Here is an 18,049-nt window from a genome sequence, read left to right as displayed (position 1 = left end):
TGGCCTGTAGTTTTCTTTTTTAGTTGTATCTTTACCTGGTTTTGGTATCAGGGTGGTGTTTGCTTCATAGAATGAGTTTGGGAGAATTACCTCTGTTTCGATCTTTTGGAATAGTTTGCAAAGAATTGGTGTCAATTCCTCTTTGAATGTTTGGTAAAATTCTGCTGTGAATCCATCTGGTCCTGGGCTTTTCTTTGTATGGAGCCTTCTGATAATAGCTTCGATCTCTTTTATTGTTATTAGTCTGTTCAGATTTTCTACATCCTTTTGGCTCAGTTTTGGTAGTTTGTGTGTGTCCAGGAATTTATCTATTTCCTCCAGATTTTCAAATTTGTTGGCATGTAGTTGTTTATAATAGTCTCTAATGATTCCTTGTATTTCTGATGTGTTAGTTGTAATATCACCTTTTTCATTTCTAATTTAGTTATTTGGGTCTTCTCTCTTCTTTTCTTAGTTAATCTTGCTAAAGTTTTGTAGATTTTATTTATCTTCTCAAAAAACCAACTTTTTGATTCATTGATCTTTTGTTTGTTTTTTGGGTTTGAATTTCATTAAGTTCTGCTCTGATCTTAATGATATCTTTCCATGTGCTAACTTTGGATTTGGACTGTTCTTGTTTTTCTAGTTCTTTAACGTGACGTAGTGGGTTGTTCACTTGCCATCTTTCCATTCTTCTGAAGTAAGCATTTAATGTGATAAATTTCCCCCTTAGTACAGCTTTTGCAGCATCCCACAGGTTTTGGTATGATGTATCATTGTTTTCATTAGTTTCAATAAATTTTTTTATTTCCTCTTTGATTTTTTTCTTGGACCCACAGGTCATTAAGTAGAATGCTGTTTAATTTCCATGTGTTTTTATAGTTTCCAGAATTTCACTTGTTATTGGTTTCTAATTTTAATCCATTGTGGTCTGAAAAAATACATGAGACAATTCCAATTTTTTTGAATTTGTTGAGACTTTATTTGTGACCTAACATGATATATCCTGGAGAATGATCCATGTGATGATGAGAAGAATAATCTGAGGTTGTTGAATGGAATATTCTGTAGGTATATGCCAAGTCCAACTCGTCTAGAGTGTTGTTTAGATCTTATGTTTCTCTGCCGATTCTTTCCCTAGATGATCTGTCCAATATTGAGAGTGGGGTGTTCAGGTCCCCTGCTATTATGGTATTAGTGTCTATTTCCTTCTTTAGGTCTAATAGACTTTGCTTTATAAATCTGGCTGCTCTGACATTGGGTGCATATATATTTATGATTGTTATGTCTTCTTGATGGATGAATCCTTTTATCATTATGTAGTTGCCCTCATTATGTCTTTTTATGGTTTTTAGGTTAAAGTCTGTTTTATCAGATATAAGAATAGCTATTCCACTTCATTTTCCATTTCTGTTTGCACGGTAAATCTTTTTCCATCCTTTCACTCTGAGTCTATGTGAGTCTTTATGGGTGAGGTGGGTCTCTTGAAGGCAGCATATAGTTGAGTGCTCCTTTTTAATCCAGTCAGCCAGTCTGTGTCGTTTGATTATGGAATTTAAGCCTTTTACATTAAGAGTTGTTATTGAAAAGTGTTGATATACTACTAGCATTTTATTGATTTTTGTTTGGATGTCTTAAGTGTCTTTTGTTCCTTTCTTTCTGATTTACTGTTTGTCATCTGTATTTGCTGGTTTCTTGGGTTGTAGATAAGCTTTTTTTTTTTCTCTCTCTCTCTTCATTTTTGGCATTTTATTTTACCCCCAGGTTTTGATTTTTCTTGAGTTTTTATGGCAGTGGTAGTTATTTTTCAGGTACCAAACCCAGTACTCCCTTGAGAATTTCTTTTAAGGGTGACTGTGTGGTAGTGAATTCCTGCAGTTTTTGTTTGTCTGAGAATTATACTACATGCCCTTCATTTCGGAAGGATAGCCTTGTGTGGTAGAGTATTCTTGGCTGGCCATCTCTGTCTTTTAGTATTTTGAATATATCATCGCATTCCTTTCTGGCTTTTAGGGTTTGTGATGAAAAGTCTGATGTTAGTCAGATTGGGGCTCCCTTATAGGTGAATTGACGCTTCTCTCCTGCAGCTTTTAAGATTCTCTCTTTATCTTTGAATTTTGCCAATTTGACTATAACATGTCTTGGAGAAGACATTTTTGGGTTGGATACATTTGGAGATCTTTGAGCTTTCTGAATCTGAAGATCTGTGTCTTTTCCTATACCTGGGAAGTTTTCTGCCACTATTTTGTTGAATATGTTTTCAATGCAATCTCCTTTTTCCTCCCCTTCTGGAATACCCATGACTTGGATATTTGAGCGCTTAAGGTTGTCTGATATCTCTCTTATATTTTCTTCAATGTTTTTAATTCTTTTTTTCTTTTTTTTTTGTCTGCCTGTGTTATTTCAAACAGCCCATCTTCAAGGTCAGAAGTTCCCTCTTCTGCTTCTGCAAGCCTGCTGGTTAAACTCTCTGTTGTGTTTTTTATTTCATTGAATGAACTCTTCAGCTCCGCAAGCTCTGCTACATTCTTTTTCAGGGCATTGATTTCCTTGTACATTTCTTCTTTCAGGTCCTGTATACTTTTCCTTGTTTCCTCGTGTTGTCTAGCTGAGTTTTCTTGTATCTCATTTAGTTTCCTTAGAGTTATCACTTGAAATTCCTGTCAGACATTTCAAGGGCTTCTTGTCGTATAGGATCTACAGCTTCAGAGTTATTACCTTTGGTGGTGTACTTTCTTGATTTTTCATACTTCTGGTATCTTTCCTTTGATGTTTAGTCATTGTGGCAGAGGATTTCACTGCTCACTGGTTCAGCACTATTGCCTGGCTAGGATCCTGCTGGGGCTGCCAATTTGGCACAGCTGCCTCAGTGTCTGCTTGTTCGTGTGCTGGCGCCGTGGGGTGCATTATGTCCGCGGGACTTTGGCCTCTCTGGGTGGGTGCCTCTCTAGTCCTCTTGGGAAAACATTTAAAAAATGGTCAGGGCCCCTCAGATGGTCTGAATCTTGCCAAGCATGTTATGTAAATATGCGCATGTGCACCCAGGTGTTCCTTGTTCCTGTCTAATGTGATTGTGCATGTGCAGTCCCACCCAGTCCACCATCTTCTTGTCATTGGAATTTTGATGGGGATTGCATTGAATTTGTATATCACTTTGGGTAGTATGGACATTTTCACAGTGTTGATTCTTCCAATCCAAAAGCATGGGATATCTTTCTATCTTCTTTTGTTCTCTTTAATTTTCAGGGAAAATTCTGCCAGATGCCCAAATCAGAGAAATCACAGCTTGTCTATCAGTCGTTCTTTCAAATTAAAAACTATGTCACAGAAAAGGAAAGCCGTAATTATGTGTCCATTGCACCTTGCCATCCCAGTGGATGAACAAATGGTTTCACTGGAGGACCACCGTTCCCCCTCCCTGATGCTTGCTCAGGTTACGGCTCTTCCTCATGTCTTGGCTTCTGCACCAGAAATGCTGATGTCAACACAATGCACGAGGCAGATGGTGCTTTAGTAGTGCCATGGGTGTGGATTTGACCTTGTGGACCCTTGAGAAGTGCCTTATGGACTCCCACACTGAAAACAGCTGGCTTAGAGAGCAGAAATAACCACAATGTGGCAAAGCAGTGCTCTTTGTGCAGGGCATATTTTCAGGAGCAGACCATGTAGATGGTGGTCCTGTACAATTATAATGACTGTACCTCATAGCTTAGGTGTGTTGTGGGCTATACCATGTAGCTTCGCATGAATGCACTCTATGATGCTTGCACAATGCTGAAGTCATCTAATGACGCATTCCTCAGAACATATCCTGTTGTTATATGACACATGATTGTATATGCTGTGATAAAATGAGGGCAGGGAGGAGCGATTCTCTAAGGTGAGCAGGTGCACTACAGAAAGACCCTGCTGAGCAATAGAAGGCCACACTACCCCTTCAGTGTGTGATTCTGCCGAGTGTCAGCCTTGAGAGACTAGCATCATGCGTGCATGGGTGGCGTGTCATTATTCACACGTTTGTCTTTTTGTAGGAAATTGAAATAGCAGAACCACCATTTTGATGTTGTTTAAAAATGAAAGAAAAAAGTTGAAGGATGGACTGGTTTTCTTAATATCCGAGTGTTAAATTTCTCACCGAATAGGTACATTTTTAGTCTCATATACTTCATGTTTTCTTACTCTTTTATCTGTTATTCTGACTGGGGGTTACGAAAATGTCTTCTGTAGAAAAGACATTGTCTGTGGATCATCCAAAGTATTGTTGTTTGAGCTAAATTTCTGTGGCTTAAGGAATCTGATACTGTTTGGAATCAGCCTGGGAGGTTCTGGAAGCCTGGAGTCAAGGGGCTTCACCAAGTTCTCTGTATGCTGTCCTCCAAATACAACTTTCAACGAAAAGTGTGATTCTTGGAACATCCAGTGCAAATGTGGGGCCTTCTCAGTACCTCCCAGGCTTGCAGCCTTGGTGTCCAGTGAATCATGAAGCATACCTTCCACACAATTGAAAACCTGAGTAGGAGCAAGGAATGGGGCAGTCTTACTCTCCTCCCCACCTCCGTACTTGCCTCTTCCCCAGCTCTGTGTATCAATTCCAAGTGGTCATATCTGAAAAATAACACCACTGGGAGCTACACTTTCTGGTTGTGTTACCAAGTGAACGTATCACCTGCCCACCACCTCAGCATGGAACGTGTCCTCCTCATTTATTCATTAATGGACATCCAGTAAATATACATCAGCAACTTGCCTGTCTCTAATCGAGACTTTTTGGCAGTGTGTGATGGTTGCAATCTTTGTATCTCTTCCCCAAATAGGAGATCTTACAACCAAATACCAAACTCTTCCGTCCAGTGACCACTCACTGTAAGAAGGAAGTGCCAGTGTGTGTCCCAACATAGAGAGAAGTGCTAGATGCATATCATAACCTGTCTTTTCTCTCATATGAATGCTTGAAATAAAGACCGTAGTACACAGTTGTAATCATCAAGTTATACAGGCATTCGTAGATTTTTGCAGTTGTCATTAAGAAGTTGGCTGTGCAGCAGTTCCTAGCCTTGGGAACACATATCTCACAGTACTGTACCTGCAGTATTTAAAAATAAAATGATCTGGCATGCCCTGCAGCTCATGGAATGACGGGGGAGATTCAGTCTCCCCTAGACAGCAAGTACCATACCTCATACACACGCTTCTTCCCACAGCAACTGGATGGTACATGCCTTCCTTTTAACATCAAGTTCAGTTAATAATTGCTCTCAGTGTCTCCCAGCCGCTTCAGACAAACCGAACTGAACACACAGAGATGATGGTAACAGCATTTTCCTTTGCAATGACAAAGACCGTGGCCCGACAGAAGCTCCATGCCGCAGCTGCTTCTGGTGTTTTTGTTAAGTTTTATTCAGGATAACTCCTGATAAGTAGATCACAAAGCAATCAGTTTTTTCTCATTCTTTAGATTCATGCATATAGACGCATACATCAAACAACATGTAAATTGCAATGATATGCCATAGCGACTTTCTGTTACCTTGTGTGTTGTGGTGCTTGAGGGTTCATTCATGATTTGTTCTTGCAGTGGTGTTGCATCAGTGGAACTGCTAAGTGGTTATCTCACTTCTGTGTAAATTTGTACATGCAGTTGTGAAGTCTCCACGTATCAGTGATTTCGAGGAATGATGCTTCTCATTAGGCTATCATAATAGCATGTAGCATATAAGCTATCAGTATTAAGCCATCATCACAGAATGAAACATTTGCCACTAAGCCAGATGTTTAAAAGGATGAGTTGTAGCTTGGATTTCTAAAAAAATTAAGCAATCATGCCCTCAGATAATCTTACCAGATATAAACAACATTGCTAGAATAGGGCAGCAAGGACATTCAGCAGTGGTAAAAATTTCTTTGTAAGTCAGTGGTTTTGCCTTTTAGAAGTTTCTAAAGCACTGATAAGATCAGGTTGTCGTGCTCTGACCACCCCTCCCACTCTCCCACCCCCACCCCCACCCCCAGAAATGTCAACCTCTTGTCCTGGCCATTTCTCCCTTGTTCTGCTCCAGGTTTTCTGGACTAGCCTTCTCTTTTGTCTCCCCCATACACACAAATGTTTACTTGTCCCCATGCCTGTCACATCCACATGAGCTTCTCTGCACTGGGGGTTACCAGTAACTATCTCAGTGCCTTTTCCCAGCTCTTCTCTCTGCCTGGAGTTCTCACCACACCTCCAGTTTCCCAGTTGCTGCGTCCATCTGGTGAGATGGTTGTCTGAAGGCCTCTCAGCACAACCACAGGGTATGCCGGTTTTGTTTTATTTCTTTCCCTACCATTATTTACACTATCTATAGCTAGGTACATTTACAAAGCCTTAAAAATGAATTTGATGCTTAACCTTGAATGAGCCACCTGGATTCACTGTTTACCACTGCCGTAACAAATCACCATAAACTTTGTGTCTTCAGACAATACAGAACTTCATCTCCCAGTTCTGTAGGTCAGAATCCCGGGTGTGGCATGCTAGGTGCTGAGGAGAGGCCACTGCGTTGGAGGCTGCCACCTGGTCACCACCTGGACAGCTCCTCTGGAGGCTCATTTGCTCATCGCGAGTTTTTTCCCCTTCAAGTCCAAAGAGTTTCTTGGGTGTTTTCTTCTGTGTGGCTCGCTTCCCATACTAGTCGTCAGCCTCTCCTATATAGCACACTTGGAGACGGTGTGGAATAATCACTCGCACGGGTGGGCAGAGGCACCCTGTGTGCTGTGATAGTGCCGACTGGTGAAGCCTCTTCGGCAGCTCTGCTCGGGGGCAGGTGCAGTGCAGCTGTGCTCTGCTGTTGTGGGCTATGTGGGACCGAGTCCTCCAGGAGACAGTGGTTTTCTTCTCCCAAACCAGAAGCAGCTCTGACCTGAGATACCTAAACGTGGTTTCTCCACTGGGAAGACACTAACTGAAAATTAAATATAACCTGTTGTTCTCCGTGTTCAAACATATCGTCTGTGTAGATGGTTAATTGTCAAGAGTCTGTGGTCATCCTGTACCTCTTCACACGTGAAACTTATGTAGGCTTCCTGTCACTGCCGCGTACTACAAGTCTCATGCAGAAGGCTGCAGAAACCTGATATGACTTTGCACATTTTACTTGAGTACATGGAGGAAGTAGAGAAAGAAAAAAAAAAAAAAAAAAAACAAAAACAAGCATTCTGTTGACCAATTCTTAAGACTTATTTTATGACTCATAAACAGTTGGCACCTTTGAGGGCCTTGCTGGACTTTTCATTGGTTGCTGACAGGGGGGTGGACGTGGAGTCTGTATTATTAAAAGAGAAAATTAGGCAAGGTTTTTTGAGCTGCCTTGAGGTCTTTTGCTCAGCACTTAATTTACGTACATGCACTTTAACATGGATGCAGAGAGTGCCTCGTAATGTATTTTTCATGAGTAAAATGACACAGAGAGAATTCTTTAGGAAGCTTTCCACCTTGTCCAAGTTGTGAAGTCCTAAATTTTTTTCACAGACTTTTTTCAAAAGGACAAGGAATCTAATTAGTGTTACGGTCTGTTCATTTACCTAGCTGGTAACTCTAGAGGGTTTGGTTATAAATATGTTTATTTCAGTGCTGGTTTTATAGTTTTATTTTGAATTAATTTTTATAATTAATTCATTAAGACAGTAGCTCTGCCATGTGCAAGGGACACTGAACTCCACATCAAACACTGTTACTTAGGGAACACAGCACACCACCTGGTTTACGGTAGGTAGGTATGTATGGATAGATAGAATAAATGATCGATAATAGGTAGATGATAGATTGATCGATATGGATGGATAGATGAATGACAGACAGACATGGGTGGATGGACAGAGGAATAATATAAATGAAGTACTAATGAGTAACAGAAAATACATGCAAACTTCAACTGTTATTTTTATAGCATTACTTAAAGATTTTTTTTATTTAAACAAATATCTAATGAAGTATACATATTTAACCTTACAAGATTATGATGCTTATTTACAGATAATTAACTGTCAAAGAACAGGGAGACATAACTTAAACCTCAGACATGAGCACTGCTGATGGAAAATCAACTGAAAATAAAGTTTAGGGTCCTCTTGAAGTTTCAGTGTCTCATAATGTGAAAATTGCACTTGACATTACAAAATTAATGTGTAGGAAAAGTGTACCGTAGAAAAGTATTGGTTTTAGTGATGAGCTGCGGGCCACGCACGGCTTTCTGTAGGACTAGCAGGCACAGGCACTGCTGTAGGAGTCCAGATCTTCTGAGAGCGTGCACAGTGACCCTTCAGGGACTTTATACCGAATGCTGGGTTTCACTAAGCAGAAGGAAAAGGTTTAGTCCTTCGAGACGATACAGTTACATTTGAGAAGCTTGCTATTTCCATTAAAGTGTATAATTTAAAACACACACTCATAATTGTTTTAAATATGAAATCAGTACTAAATGCAGTCCCAGGGAGAATAGGATGAGATTCATTGTGAGACCTGAAGGGATCCGAGTGCCCAGGACTGACAGTGACTTGCTCCTTGCTGTCTCTTCCCCCCTGGTGGCCATCTGATCTGCTCCTAACCCTGTCTGTCTGGACGGATGAGGAGAAATGACGTAGGAACACTCTGGGGATGGTGATTGGGAATGTGTAATGAACTGAACGTCACAGCATCATCTGGAAGTGAGAGCCAAGGGCAATCCTCGTCCGTGGGACAGACACACCTCGGAGCAAATGTCACAGCGGTGGTGGTGCTCCTCCCTTCTGCAACCTCATCTTGGATCCTGCTGCTCTCTGGGAGCTGCCTGGGTCCCTCGTCAGCGCGCCTCCTGCCTCTTCCTAGTTGCAGCTTCAGCTGCTTCTCTGCTGCAGTGACACCCGTCCACTCCTCCAGCTCACACCCACCACATGCACTGACTCCAATCCCTTGCTTGACTGTCCCACCATGGCCTCAGACCCAGCCTGTCACAAAATCCAGCTCTCCTTCCCTCCACCAAAAGGTGGCCCCAGCACCCACCGCCTTAGAAACCTTGGGGTCAGCTTTTTCATGAGACTATCTTGGAGCTCCCCCAAGCCTCTTAAGTGGTTCTCATCCCTTCCACTTTTACTTGTTTCCTGTGCTGTAGAACGAATGTCTGTGTCCCTCTCAAATTCAGAAGTTTAAATCCTCAGCCCCAAGGTGGTGGCGTTAGAGGTGTGGACTTTCGGAGGTAATGAGGTCATGAGGGTGGAGTCTCGTGAATGGGATTAGTGCCCTTACAAAAGAGACCCCAGAGAGCCCCCTCACCCCTTCCAGCATGTGAGAATACAGTGAGAAGCTGCCGTCTATGAACCAGGAAGAGGGTCCTCACTAGACACCGACTCTACCACATCTTGATCTTGAACTTCCAGCCTCCAAAGCTGTGAGCAGTAAATGCCTGTTGTTTAAGCCACTCAGTCTATGGTACTTTGTTATTGCAGCTCAAAGGGACCAAGACACCTGGCTGTGTTATCAGACAAAGATATTGTTATGTGGAACTTCCTAATTATAAAGTGGAACTTCTTAGTTATATGGTATTTATCTTTAAAAACCTAAAGTGCAAGAACCTTTAAGCTCCCCTTGTGGTCCCGACGAGCAGACTGGGCAATGAACAGAGACGTGGACTGTCTCACAGCCACTGCTGAGCTTAAGCGTCTTCAGAGAAGTAAGTTCAGTCCCTCTAGGCAATAAGCCACCAAAATGCTTTACCTCCCTTATAGTTGGAAATGTCATTCTTTCTAAATTAAATCCCTGTAGCAACAGTTTAATTAAGCTCATCTCCTCTCCTGGAGATGGAAATCAGATATATTTTAGCCTTCAGCTTGGTAGAGTGAAAAGAACATTGTATTCTGTAGACCCAGATTCTGTTCCAAAGTTCTGTCGTCCGCATGATTGTGTGACCTCCAGCTCACCTCTAAACTTACCTCGACTCAGCCCTTCGCACATGAGGAGAGGCCAGATTCCCTGCTTCCTGTCTTCCAGCTTCGACATTCTGTGGCCCCTTTGTGTCCCTAAGCCCTGGCCCAGGACACCTCCCCCGTCCTCGCTAGCTTAGTGAGCATTTTATCAGATGCTCATTCTCTGCCATAGCACCATGAGAAGGTGCCGTGAAAACCAGCCCTGCCTAGTGACAGCTGATACGTTGGTGTCAGCACAAGCTGAGAGAAGATTCTTCTGGAACAGAAAACTCCCTTGAAGTAGTGGAAGTGTGTCTTAGAATGTCCACTAAACACACCATGCAACAAAATAACCACTAAGTGAATTAAAGTCTTATAAAACATGGGTGTGCACAGGCACATTCATACACATCTCTTGGCTGAGAGATGAAATGTGGGTAGAGGAGGAAGACTTGCGGAGGAAGGGCCTCTGGGAGCACGCTCAGGTCCCAGCACCATGCCCTGCACCCCTGCACCAAGCCCAGGTCTCCCACTTCACTGATGGCACGGGAGCCATGATAGAAAAGCACCAGGATCGATGCCCTCCCTAGCCCACCTGCCCCAGGCCACCCTCAAAGGAGCAGCCCACCATGTCCATGTAGGGAAAGTGAGCCTGCTCCCAGCCTCACCCACCTGCTTGCAGAGGCTTTAGTCCTTTTGTGTAGAGTGAAAGGTTTCTTTCCACAGATGCCAGAATGCAAATGTATGACTCACTGTGTGCCTGATGGTACAAATGAGTTTAAGGTCAGGAGTAATCAGTTAGCCAGAGGTGGGAAGGGATGGCCTAGTCCCTGAGGGAAGAAACCAGGTGCTTAAAAGGAAGCTTGGAGGCCAAGTTCAACAAGAGTGAAACTCCTTTCCCTCCCACTGGGCGTGGTGGACAGAAACTACCCTGAGATATGTTACTCTTAGAACGAAAACAATACTTCCTCCTTACTTGTGTTTGTGTAAGGCATAAGCTGTAATGCTTTAGCTTATACCTTCAATTTTTTTTTTTTTTCTCCCTTTAGTCCTGTGATTAGCAGGCTGTCTCTCCAGGTGACTTTTAAAGATTTATTCTTTGATTTCAGTAGATACACAAGCCATGCTGTGGAAATTCTTAAAATGTCTAGGTTTTTAGGTACTCGGTACTTTTCTCGCAGGAACGGTCCTGTTTAGAAGTGCACTCGATCACTGGACTCAACACACACAGTCTGATAAAGACATGAAAACCTGCTGGTACATTTTTAATAGGTACTTCAAAACATAATAGTTGGTCTGCTTTATAATTCTACTGCTTCTGAGATGAATCAACTGAAAGTGGAGATGCCGTGGGATCCCTCAGCATCCTTGGGTTCTGTGCAAGTGTGAGGTGTGGTCGGCCGCGTGGGCCCTGCCGGGGTGGCTCTCGGCAGGGTTTGTACTTGGTGTCTGTCCTGTCCTGTGCTGGCTGCTTGGTTTGAAATTGCGTGGAAATGGTGCCTGGTCTCAGGGGGCCAGCATTTCCATTTTCCTGAGAAGGGCTGGCTCTGGTCTGGCAGAACATTGCTGCCATGGACTGTCCTGCCTGCCTTTGAAGCCGCGCATCCCGTTTCCACGTTCCACGCTTCTCGGCTGGAATCGTTGCCACGCTTCTCGGCTGGAATCGTTGTGAGCCGACGTGAGGTGCAGGAGTTCAGCTAGTGTTACTGAAGAGCATTTCTTGACAGCTATTAAGTGAAATGGCCCCATGAAAGGAGGAAAAAGACAGGGAATTCAGGCACCATTCACACAACGTCTACAGAGTTTCTACTTGTTTTCCTGCGACTGAAGTAACCCAAGACTGTATTCACATTATAAACCACAGTTGCTTCTGACCTGTGGGACAGTCGGCATTGCATGTGGCTTGAGCTGGGCAACCCAAACCAGCTGGCCCGTCTTCCTGGCTTTCCCTAAATTGCTTGAGTGCTTGGGGTCTTACTCACATATGGCACGTCGGCGAATTTCAAATGGCCCTTTTGCTGAGTGAGCTTATTCTTACGTGGCCCTCTTACTGTGCTGAGGACCTCTCACCACTCTATGCTTTTCAGGGCTCCCTGCCTTTATCTACTGCGCCTGTCTCATCCATTGTACATAATGTTTCAGGTGTCAGTGCCAAATCTGCATTATTCGTTCTGAAATTAAGTGGGGATACGTTAGGAATTGAAAACAGAAAAACAGTAAACATTTCTGAGAGCGCCTGTGTCAGTTCCTCTCCCTGTGCTCTGTGGGTGCTTGTTGTACGTCATTTCCCTCACCTCCCCTGCATTCCTCGTTTGGAGTGTTTTCCTTCGCCACTCTTGTGGTCCTCATTTTGTTTCCTGTACCTTCCAGCTGGGCATGTAGAAAGAGCTAGCTGGTGTGAATGGACGCCACAGTGTTCTCATCCCCTTGAACTGCAGACTCCTTGTAGGGGAGTGCAGATGTGTTGGTGTGTCTGCTCCAGCTGTCTCTTTGTCTGGGAAGTGTCGCAGTTGTGAGCCACCCGTCTTCCGTCACACCTGCCCACGTGCTCCTCGGAAGCAGCTTCGCACAGATACTGAATAAAAGCTGCTTCCATGACTTCAGCCAAGCCATCACCCCAAGGGATAAAACAATCCCTTCCTCTGCCCCCGCCTAAATTTCAGAGGCGGACTCCACAAAACTTCAGAATCCCCAGAGGAGATGGCAGATATTTAAAAATGTCATTTGATGTTTAAGTGCCAGTCTGTGGTCCCAGAGAAAACCAGTTGAGAGTGTTTTGAGTACGATCAAGTCATAACTTTGAAAAGTCTGGAATAGAAAACCAGGAACAGGTAGCCTGTGAGTCAGGTAACTGAGATAACCAACCAGGCTGGGGTAACCGGCATCCTTTCCTCCGTGCTCAGAAGGAAAGCGGTGTCTCAAGGGAGGAAAAGAGGGGGCTTCTGAAGTTCTCAGAAGGAAGGCGATGGGTGGGACTCACTGTGCAGCTTGCCCAGGGCTCTGCGAGTCCTGCCTCATGCTAACCTCTCGGTCCTGAACAACCAGGAGCAGGTGGACAGGCCAGCCTCCTCTGTGAAGGCAGCACAGCACTCAATGTCATTATGGTCAGGAAATAACTCCTCGTCCCCAGGGGGAAGTTGGCTAATGAGATGTGTTAGCCCCAGAGGGCAGGAAAGAACAAGAACAGGACGCTAGAAGAGAAAGAGGGAAGGAAGGAGGGTAAAGAAAAAGCTGTCCTTTCCGCAGAGTGGCCCACTAGTAGTTAGGATTGTGTCTGTGCGGGGAGAGAGAGAGAGAGAGAAAACGCTTTCCACAGCCTGGGGCATCTGAGGAAGTAGGACTTTGCACCACTTTGGGCATCTGAGGGCAGAGCTTTCTGCTCCTCGGGCACCCCAGGGCACGGGGCTTCAGTATCTGACCTGGTATCTGGCTTCCACGAGCCCTTCGTGGGACATCAGCACATTGGGTCGCTACTATGCCTGGTGATGAGGGGAGAAAGGATTTGAACAAATGACAAAGGGACAGAGGGCTTAAAGAACAGATAACTGGAGGGCTGCAAGCTTCACCATGGACTGCTAGAGCCCTGGCCGCTCGTGGAGAATGGGACCAAGCAGAGCGCTTCACAGTGGAGAGGGCAGGCGTGGAGGTCCCCTCGCCTTACAGCTGCCTGGGCCCCTGCAGGACCTTGATTAAAAGCATCCATAAGCCTGTTTTCACATTCAGTGTGTCAAGTCACAGGAACGCAGTCAAGACACTTTCCAGGTGCGTGCTTTCCTGAGACGGAGGGTGACGCAGAGACAACACACACAGGCTGTGCTTGTTACCGTTGAATACACGCCACGGTGACTTGTCTGGAGGGAGTCCTTCTCACCGCACACTTGCTGTAATGTTGCCATGGTGGCCTCTGTAGGAGCTCACTGATAAGTGCAGCGTGCAAACTCCACATTCTCAATGTGGGCGTGTGAACGAAGAGAGCACAGAGGTTCCGAATGCTGTTGTGTCATTAATCCTGATAATAAAGCGGATTTTCATGGCCGTCCCTAAGAGAGAGCACACGCACTAAACCTTTGTGCTCGGGACTTTTTTCTCGAATAACACCAGCTCACACAGGGACTGAATTTTTAACTAAAACACCCTAACCATTTAATTTTCAAACTACACTACATAAAACATGAGCAGCTCTGAAGTGGTACTACATTTTCAAATCATGATTTTTTTTTTTTTTTTTTTTACAGTTTCCCCTCCTGCTCTGAATGTTCAATTATTGATTGAACACATGTTTATGATCGAAATAAAGTTTTAAACCAAGAATTCCACTCTCCACAGCTGCGCTCATTTCGATCATGCTTTGGCAGCGACAGAAGCCTGTCCCCTTGAGAGCAACCTTGGTGGGCAGCCTGTGGGCACCGTGCGTGCGCTGGGAAGCCGACGCTGTATTTCTGTCTCGTTTTGCACCATCGCGAAGCCGATGGCACCGATTCTAACAACCGCTTAATCTGGGTATCTGGTTAAGTAAAAGGCCATCTCGACTTTTCTTTTTCTTCCTGCAGTGCCTTGTCTTTGAGGATGCTCCCAACGGAGTGGAGGCGGCCCTCGCAGCTGGTATGCAGGTGGTCATGGTGCCCGATGCAAACCTGAGCCCCGACTTGACGAGCAAGGCCACCCTGGTGCTGGGCTCCCTGCTCGACTTCCAGCCCGAGCTCTTTGGCCTGCCGCCCTATGAGTGAGAGTGCCCGAGGGCCCGCTGTCGTGATCCCTGCTGCCCAGGGAAAGAGAAGGAAATTGGCAGCCCCTGAGCTGCAGGCCGCGTTGTGCAGTCAGCCTTTTCCTCCCTTGTTGGCTCGACCCACTCTCACTAACGTGCTGATAAACCAGAACTTGACAGTTGAGCAAAAGCAAAGTTGACACAGCCCAGAACCACGTTCAAACCTTAATTACTGCGTGAAAAATCAAACTGATGTAATTAGTGTATGAAAAAATGAATACACATAACACATATGCATACTAGTCTGTGAATACTCGTGCGTATCATGTATATATATATGTACTCATGTATATGTGTGTGTGTGCATATATATAGGTAAAATACATTTCCAGAACAGAGTGAAATTATACTTCTGGTCATTTCTTTTTCATTTTAGTTTTTCTGAACACAGGCTGGAAAATATAATCTATATATGCAGATATGTTACCTGTATGTACATCGATATTATATTTATGTATGTTACATGCTCCATCCCTCCATCTCCTCAGTGTTGATTTTAACACGCCACAGCAACTGATAAAGTGGAGGTGGTAGTTCTTTCTGGTTTCTGATCTGAGTGGGAAAGCCATGTTTTTGATGAGCCCTAAGAAATGATTCTCCTTTTTATCTAACATTAAAATTCCTCTTGTGACCTCAAAATATGTCTTTGGACCTTCACTGAATGACTACCTCTGAGCCATGTCATTAATAGATTATTTTTAGTGTGAGCGCAGCTGTAGCATACATCGAGTACCTACATCCTCATCCACATTGGAGAATGTGTTCTCCCCAAGAAAAATCATTTCCCTCCTTTAAGAACATTGATTTTCTACATTTCTTTGATAGAAATAGAATTTGGTTTCAGAATATCTGCTTGGTAAGACTGAGAGCCACGGCACGCTTTTGGAATAATTTATAGGACATTACACTTTTATGATTAACCCCTTTTGTAGATTTACTCAGCCTCTGGAATTTGTTAGAGAAAAATTGTGAAAGCCGTGGAGTTGGGGAATAAAGGAGCACTACTAGGTCCTGGCTTAGCACCCCCTGGTCTCTGCCCTTTATTGTCGTTGAGCTATTTTTCAACTCTGTAAGTTATGGAAAAACCATAATAGTGCCTGTGTTTGTCTGTTGATGGTGGCCCCTGGTTGTTGACCATCTTTGCATCCATTTAGCAAATTTATTCCAGCATTCCTGATTGCCTGCGTATGTTTCTGCTCTTTGAATTCTGCTTTAAACCAGTTATAACATTTTACTGTTTCCCTCACAAATTAATTTAAATAAAATCTTTTCAAACACGTTCATGTAGTATTTATCTGGGAGTCATGATTTTACCTTTAAAAAAAAATGCTGTAACAAATGTAAAATATAAAGGCGGCTAATTAGCTTTTTTTTATTAACCTGTAAAATGACAAATATTTTAGGTGAACACTGAACACTAGTGCCCTTGCATACAGCAAATACAGGTTCTGGATGAAGTAGTCGCTTGTTTGATTTGGTATCTTGTCCTTCCAACCTACTTATGTTGATGTCTTCTAATCATGAATTAGACAAAGATAATACATATGTAAATGATGCAGATCTACATCAGGGTAGGTTTTCCCATAGGGTAGATTTGATCTCAAGTGTGGTGTTGCTTGAACCGAGGTTTCGCATTCTTAAGAATTGCAGGTTTCAAGTTTTTAAGAATTGCAAGGTTTCAAATTCTTAAGATTTGCAGCCCAGTTTTTCTGTTTTTGTACAGATGAAAAATACTCATCCTTGGCCAAAGCACATACGTTGTTTTTTATTCTTTCACACCAGCCTGCCTGCTTCAATACATTTTAGTGATGATATTCCACTGAATAACTCACTGATCTCATGGAGGTATGATTATGAAAATTTACACCACAATGACACATGCCAAGAAAGTTTATAGAGTAATCATCATAGCTTCGTAGCTCATTTGAAGTGTGTTCGGTTAGGGACATGCAGTGATTAGTGGAATTCATACAGCTGTGCCCCAACTAGCACCTAGTGTTCGCTTGTGAACGCCCATGAGAAAGGTCTGAGATACTAGTGACAGTCCTTGAGAGGTGGCACTATCAATCTCCTCTTAATAACACTTAAACACACAGGACACTTTTAAGAACTTGCTAATTGCTTCTTATTAAAGTTTTTTCCACCTAATAAATCCTCAGTTGGAGTTCAGTGATTTATATGAAAGAAAAACGATCTGGAAGACACCTGTTTTACACTTGCAAGAATCGACTTATTAAGGGACAGGAACGATTTCTGCTATGCAGCCATAGTCAACGCCTACCTACTGCAGTCCATATTTCTTTGAATACACTTGACACTTTGATGCTAAATTTGGCATGCTTTGAATAGCGTTTCCATATTTTCAAAAACAAATTTGCACATTATAATAAGTTTTATAATAAAAAATAGGGAATTCTAGCCTATCTCTAGTAACTCCTCTGCTGAACCTTGTTCTACAGTCTACACTATCCCACCAGTCCCCAAGGAGTGGTCTAAAACTCCTTGGTCTTCCAAGTAGCCTCTCAAACCTGCGCCCATCATGAGCAATCTCTACAATCATCATTTTCTCTCAAGAGAAAAAGAAGCATTAAGGAGCAATGGACGTTATTGCTATTTCAAAGTCTACCTACTATTCTGCAGTAGTTTTTATTGATTGAAGATAATTTGGTTTTACAAAGGATATTTGGGAGGATATTTGTTGATTGAAGAGCTCACATTATCACTGAAAGCAGATCTTCAGGATGCCTCAAAATGCTCTGGTTCCTTGTGAGTCTCTTGAATGGATAATATCTTGTGCACATAAGCACTGGATTTTTATCTCGGTCATTAGCCACATGATGTTTCCATGGGTTTTGACTGTTCTCATCAGAAAAACCATTATCCAGGTTGAATTCAAGAACCATTGTTTATGTATGATGCGCCAGACATTGCAGACATGCAAAACTGAATAAGAACATGTCTTAGGACGTTTATCTTTTTAAACTTTAGTCGCAAAATTCTTCAGTTGGTGTCCACATCTTTTGTCAGCACCATGGTTAACATCATGTCTGCAGGACAAGGGACAGAGATAGAAATGAAGTTTGCAATGAGACCATGGTGTTGCCTGGTCTGATTTGATTGTTCCTCAAATTAATTCAACTTTTCTGTGCATCCTTTGACCCAAGTTGTTTTTGAAGGATTAAGTAATTGCCAATTGTTTCTTTGTTCCCAATAGCAGGTGCCTGTCACAAAGTCTTTCTGAAACAGTAAAACTATCACCTTGGTATGACAGCATTGCTTTTTCTTTACGGCAAATGCCCATGATTCCCAAGTTCTACATGGATTTCAGCAACATTGTGAGGGAAATGAATATTTTTTTCATTAAAATGTTTTTGAATACTTATCACAATGTTA

At 43.1% G+C, this 18,049-nt stretch overlaps 1 protein-coding gene across 1 annotated transcript in view; it reads left to right on the top strand.

Annotated features, from left to right (window-relative positions):
* PUDP (pseudouridine 5'-phosphatase) overlaps window positions 1–15,295 on the top strand; it is an 85,610-nt gene extending 70,315 nt beyond the window's left edge. Inside the window, exon 4 of the mRNA XM_063083632.1 lies at window positions 14,442–15,295. Coding sequence (XP_062939702.1) covers window positions 14,442–14,618 — 177 coding nt within the window. The 3' untranslated portion in view covers window positions 14,619–15,295. The remainder of the gene's footprint in view (window positions 1–14,441) is intronic.
* The last annotated feature ends 2,754 nt before the right edge of the window (window positions 15,296–18,049 follow it).

This window comes from Cynocephalus volans, chromosome X (assembly GCF_027409185.1).
Source record: "Cynocephalus volans isolate mCynVol1 chromosome X, mCynVol1.pri, whole genome shotgun sequence".
NCBI lineage: Eukaryota > Metazoa > Chordata > Mammalia > Dermoptera > Cynocephalidae > Cynocephalus > Cynocephalus volans.
Note: the sequence above shows the minus strand (reverse complement) of the source record. Positions and strands in the feature narration are given on the sequence as shown.